Raw genomic sequence first — 6,014 nt, forward strand, 5'->3', positions numbered from 1 at the left:
GGGGGAATGGTGCCATGAAAGAGTGGAGTAGAGCAAACTTAAACTTTAAACCCAGCTTTGGAGTCCACAGTCTTTTCCATAAACACAACATAAAATGACCAACAGGAAAGGAAAATGTGAAATGTGCAGAACATAAGGTCATGAGAATGGTTGCTGGATAGTACCACTTTGGTTCCTTTGCCCTCACACCTTTCCCCGCAGACCTAAAAATTAGCTACTATGCCTCCGGCAATTAGAGGTTAAAGTAGTAATTCACAGCCCCCGAGATGGTCAGTGAGAGCCAGAGAGGATGGGAAAGAGAAATCTGACACTGACAACCTCACAGGAAGAAGCATGGCTGTCCTACAATGTCATTTCCATTGCTGTGAGAAAGCCCTAGAGCAGTAAGGAAGACTGTCTCATTTCTTGGCCCATGACTTCCTCTCCTATTGCGCAAGTCACTGTCTTCCTCTACGATATTGCACTTCATATAGGGTGGAGGATGGAGAAGGCAAATATAGGAATAGGCAAGGAAACTGGTCTAGTGCAAACTGGACCAGATGCGTTTTTGCTATAAGTTGAGGACAGTGACTTAATAAGTGAAGAAAGTATGGGCCAAGAAATTGGACCGTCTTCTTTTATTGCCACAGAGCAGAGCATTTTGCAGCAATGAAAATGAGACTGGCGTCTCCCGTGCATTATTATCTGTGGCAACTCTTCCTCCATAATTCCCTGAGCTGTCTTTTTTTTGGTTTGTTTTTTCAGACTAGATTTTTGGAGGTGTTATCTTCTACCTACAAAATACGATTTCTGCCCTTATATTCTGCAGCTGAAGTGTGTACTAAATTCTCATATCCTTTAAAAAGTTAGAATTGAGTCATAAGAAAGCTGGATAGCCATATAATCGCCCTGAAAAGTGCTTGAAGCAAAACCTTAGTGAGATGACTCACCTCAAACTGCATGGCAAGCACACGGTTCTCCCAGCACCTTCATCACGATAGAGGTGATCTTCCTGTCTGTCGTCTCATTTGTTGTCTGCCTGCCTAAGATGCTCTTTCCGGCTGTAATGAGTGAGGCTACAGACACATGTCATCGCTCCTTTCTCTCTACTCCTCTGACCTCGGATAGCATGCAGCCAGATTCTGTCTCCATTATTACTGCAGAAAGTGCTGTCTCTAAAGGGCAATGCCTTTTGCAGTCTTGTAAGAACTCCAGCTGGTCTGGTAAAGGTTGTAATCTATCTCACACCTTAAAGGACTACTCTTCATTTTGGGGTGTCTTTAAAAAGCAATACTCTACAAAGACTTGTTTCCTATGTAAAAATTCCTCACGTCCTTTACTACTATGCTTAAGAACATTTGGATGGCATAAATACTAAGATCCAAAAATCTCAATGCTACAAATTATTAAAATGTCATGAAAAATAAAAATAGATAAATGTTATTACCTGTACATGTTAAGAAACTTTAAAATAAACAGAAACTTCTTGAATGACCATCTGTAAAACACAGTATATTTTCAGATTACATCAGGTTGTTGATCTACTAGAAGATACAGAGAACATTTCATATGGATGTGAAATTGTGATGATTTCTAAAGCTACTGCTGTCCCTATCAGGAAAAAACATATATGCTGCTAGTATATCATCTAGTAATATAGATGCTACTTTCACTGGTTCTGGGATAGAGAAGCAACTGAGGCATATGGAACCTGATGACGGATGAGGGTAATAATGTAATAGACCTGTGGGTAGTTCAGGTCCTCATGGAAGAATGGAGCTCAAGGCAGGAGTGGCTGTGTGCTAATAGGAAAAGGGTCTTAGAGAGGAGATGGGAGTCACAAAGTTTGATGGAGGCAATAGGTGGCAGAGATAGTTGGTATTTAGAAGGAGATTCTGGAGGAACACATGGGGAGTGCATTAGTTTTCTTGGGTTGTGATAACAAAGTCCCATGGACTGAGTGGCTTAAACAACAGAAATGTATATCCTCACAGTTTTGGAGGCTAGGAGTCTAAGATCAAGGTGTCAGCAGGGTTAGTTTCCCCTGAGGGCCTCTCTCCTTGGGTTGCAAGTGGCCGTTTTTCTTTCTCTGTCTTCATCTGGTCTTGCCTCCACGTCAGTGTCCTAACCTCTTCTATGGCTACCAGTCAGATTGGATTGGGGACCACCCGTATGATCTCATTTTACCTTAATCACCTCATTAAAAGCTCTCCCTCCAAATAACAGTCAATTCAGAGCTATTGGAGGTTAGGACTTCAACATTTGAATTTGGTGGAGGGGATACAATTCATTCCACAACAGAGAGCATTCTAGGCAGCGGCATGAAGTCAGGAAAGTATATACTGATCACTGAGTGTTTGCTGTAGTGAAGGTGTGATGTGTGCCTGGGGGAGTAGAGAGAGATGGGGCTGGAGAGGTAAATGGGGCTCATAGGATTAAGGGTCTTGTCTACTAAGCTGGGGAGTTTGGATTTTAACATGGAGACTATTAGAAGCCATGGAAAATTTTAAATTATGGAAACGGCACAACCAAATCTCTGTTTTTGAATGCTCTGCCTTCATTGGGCATTGAATTGTAGAGAGGGAAAGTGTTTGAATGCAGGGAAATGAATTAGGCAGTTAAGGGTGAATCCAGACAGATGGGACAAGCTAGAAGGAGAGGGTTTTTAGGGTGTAGAGACTGCAAGGGAGGAATGGTGTGGAAGAACCTGAAGCTATATATGAGGCAGTCAACCAAATAAGGTCTTGAAGGAAGCCAACGGGGTGCAAAAGGCACAGAGAAGGAGATCAATGAAGAAAAGAGGAAAGATGTAAGGATTAAGAAAGATTCAGGTAAGTTTACAGATAGGAATTAAAGGAGTCCCCCCTGCCTGATGCCTATTTTTGTTTTTGTATTTGCTTCTGCAGAGAGAATGATGGGTAACGTCTGGGACTTGAAGACAAGAGGAAAGGTTTGGAGTAGCCACCGTGAATAGGAAAGAAAACAATTTCTGAGCCATGTTGAAACCTCAGCAAGGCAAGGCTTTCACAAGAGTGCAGAGAGACCTGAGATGTAATCCAGGAACAGAGAAATTGAACTAGATTGCTTTATGTTTGCACAGCTGATAGAGTTGATGAGGCCCAAGTCCCAGGCTGAGGGAATTAAGGAGACCCGTGAGAGAGTGGCTGACATTTTGGGATCCAGGCGAGGAGGTTAAAAAAGAACCAGGAGGGGGCTAGAAATCTAACAAACTAAGACTCCTTCGAGATAAGGCTGAAGAGAAGGTTTAATAACAGGGAGAACATGAGAAGTGCAGGGGCATAGAAAACGGTGGTGAAAACAATAAGGTTTCTGATTAAAGATTTTGAAGAAAGAGCAGTTTCAGGTAGTGACCAGTCCTAAAATCTGTAATTAATATGTGGAGATAATGTGCTGAGATTACACAGGAGAGTTTGCTATCAGACCTAAAAGGAAAATTTCCTGAAAAATTATATCAACATGGCTCTATTATTTGGTCTTTTTAAAACTTTGGGCTTGGGAAAATATTGGAAACCTCTGTTACCTAAAGTAGATGAAAGTAAAAAGATAGAGCGCTAACAAGCAAGTCCATCTGGGGATCATTAATTATGTGAAAAAAACCAAAAACCTCCTCAAAACAAGAAACAGGACAGGAGAGGTAAGCACTTTGCCTCTTGCAATGTTAAATAACTAGCTAGAAAGAATTCTTTGCCTAAATCTTCATAATAAGGCATTTTATTTGGTTATACTTCCTGTAAATCTTAAAACCAGAGAACTTTTATTTAAGTTTTGTTACATAAATCCCCCCCTACCTCTGAAAAACAGCTTGAATTCTCTTTTATGTTCTTGTCGTCCTCCTGGGGTTATGAGTTTGATTAGTAAAGTGGACCTGTAATTTCTAACTTCACACTCTATACTTTATCTAACCATTCATTATTGCCCTAATTTCTCCCTCCAGAAATCATTTTCTTTTAGACAGCTTTCTTTTCTCCAAAACTGTCCATAGTATTACAATAAAAACTAAAAAAAAAAAAAAAAAGCATTAGCCTTGTTTATTTAGGATGTTCTCCAGGAACCTTTGGTTTAAAGTGAATAAAGCTGTACATGAATGTCCATAGCATTATTCATAACAGCCAAGAAGTGAAAATAACCCGTTGTCTATTAACTGACGAATGAATAAATAAAATGCAGTATTATCCATATAACTGAACATCATTTGGTCATAACAAGAAATAAAGTACTAATATGGGCTACAGCATGGATGAACCTTGAAAGCATTATGCTAAATGAAAGAAGCCAGATGCAACAAGCCATAGATACTATGATTGTTTATTTGAAACGTCCAGAATAGGCAAAACCATAGAGACAGAAGAAATATTAGTGGTTTCCAGCAGCTGGGAGGACAGGGAAATGGAGAATGACTGCTAATGGGTATAGGATTTCTTTTTGGGGTGATGGAAATGTTCTAGAATTATAGTGGTGATAGTTGCGCCTTGTGGATATACTCAAAAGCACTGAGTTGTACATCTTAAAAAGGTGGATATAAAAACCAGTTCATACCGGAGCCCAGCGAAGGCAGCGCCTGTGGAGTGCTGCCGTTCTGCGGAACACCGAGGAAAACCACCAGACGCCGTCTGTCACCATGGGTAAAGGAGACCCCAACAAGCCGAGGGGCAAGATGTCCTCGTATGCCTTCTTCGTGCAAACCTGCCGGGAAGAGCACAAGAAGAAACACCCAGATTCTTCCGTCAATTTTGCCGAATTCTCCAAGAAATGTTCGGAGAAATGGAAGACTATGTCTGCAAAGGAAAAGTCAAAGTTCGAAGATATGGCAAAAAGTGACAAAGCTCGCTATGACAGGGAGATGAAAAATTATGTTCCTCCCAAAGGTGATAAGAAAGGAAAGAAAAAAGATCCCAATGCTCCTAAAAGGCCTCCATCTGCCTTCTTCCTGTTTTGCTCTGAACATCGCCCAAAGATCAAAAGTGAACACCCTGGCTTATCCATTGGGGATACTGCAAAAAAATTGGGTGAAATGTGGTCTGAACAGTCAGCCAAAGATAAGCAACCATATGAACAGAAAGCAGCTAAGCTAAAGGAGAAATATGAAAAGGATATTGCTGCATACCGCGCCAAGGGCAAAAGTGAAGCGGGAAAGAAGGGCCCTGGCAGGCCAACAGGCTCAAGGAAGAAGAATGAACCAGATGAGGAGGAGAAAGAGGAGGAAGATGATGAGGAGGAGGTAGAGGAGGAAGATGAAGAATAAATGGCTGTCCTGTAATGATGTGTGGAGTGTGTGTGTGTGCGCTCAGGCAATTGTTTTGCTAAGAATGTGAATTCAAGTGCAGCTCAATATTAGCTTCAGTATAAAAACTGTACAGATTTTTGTATAGTTGATAAGATTCTTTGTAGAGAAAATACTTTTTTAAAAATGCAGGTTGTAGCTTTTTGAGGGGCTACTACATACAGTTAGATTTTAAGGCTTCTGATGTTAAATGTTTCTAAATATTTAATGGTTTCTTAATTTCTTGTGTATGTTAGCACAGCAAACTTATAGAAATTAGTATCAATAGTAAATTTTGGGTTTTTTAGAATGTTGCATTTTTGTTTTTTAAAAAGATTTTGTAATAAAATTATGTATATTAAAAAAAAGGTGAATTTTATGGCATGTGAACTATATCTCAGTAAAAAATAAAGTGAATAAAGCTATTAGAGATTAAAGTAAGGCCTATATGTCACATTGGGCACGCTACATAGAAATAAAGCATTTACTCCAATTTAATGCCCCATGGCTAGTTTATTTTGCCTTGTTATACTTATCTATCACTCTAAGCTCTAAAGTTATCCAATTTAAAATTTCAAAAAAAGGATTTAAACTTACCTTTTAATCAGTTGGTCATATTTCCTTTTTGTATGAATTTAAGATTCCTACATACATTAAACATTTCTTAATGCCCATTATTTGAAAAGTCTCACTATATAGGCTAATCCTTCATGGTGAAACTGTGTCCACAGTCTGTAGGTCAAACAACCAGGAG

At 39.8% G+C, this 6,014-nt stretch overlaps 1 protein-coding gene across 1 annotated transcript; it reads left to right on the top strand.

The window, feature by feature from the left end:
- The first annotated feature begins 4,540 nt into the window (after positions 1 to 4,540).
- On the top strand, positions 4,541 to 5,619 carry LOC117025960 (high mobility group protein B2-like). Its single transcript, XM_033112335.1, has one exon. It carries the CDS (start codon positions 4,619 to 4,621, stop codon positions 5,240 to 5,242), a length of 624 nt encoding a protein of 207 aa, XP_032968226.1. The 5' UTR covers positions 4,541 to 4,618; the 3' UTR covers positions 5,243 to 5,619.
- Positions 5,620 to 6,014: the final 395 nt, after the last annotated feature.

Source organism: Rhinolophus ferrumequinum, chromosome 8 (assembly GCF_004115265.2).
Source record: "Rhinolophus ferrumequinum isolate MPI-CBG mRhiFer1 chromosome 8, mRhiFer1_v1.p, whole genome shotgun sequence".
Classification (NCBI taxonomy): domain Eukaryota; kingdom Metazoa; phylum Chordata; class Mammalia; order Chiroptera; family Rhinolophidae; genus Rhinolophus; species Rhinolophus ferrumequinum.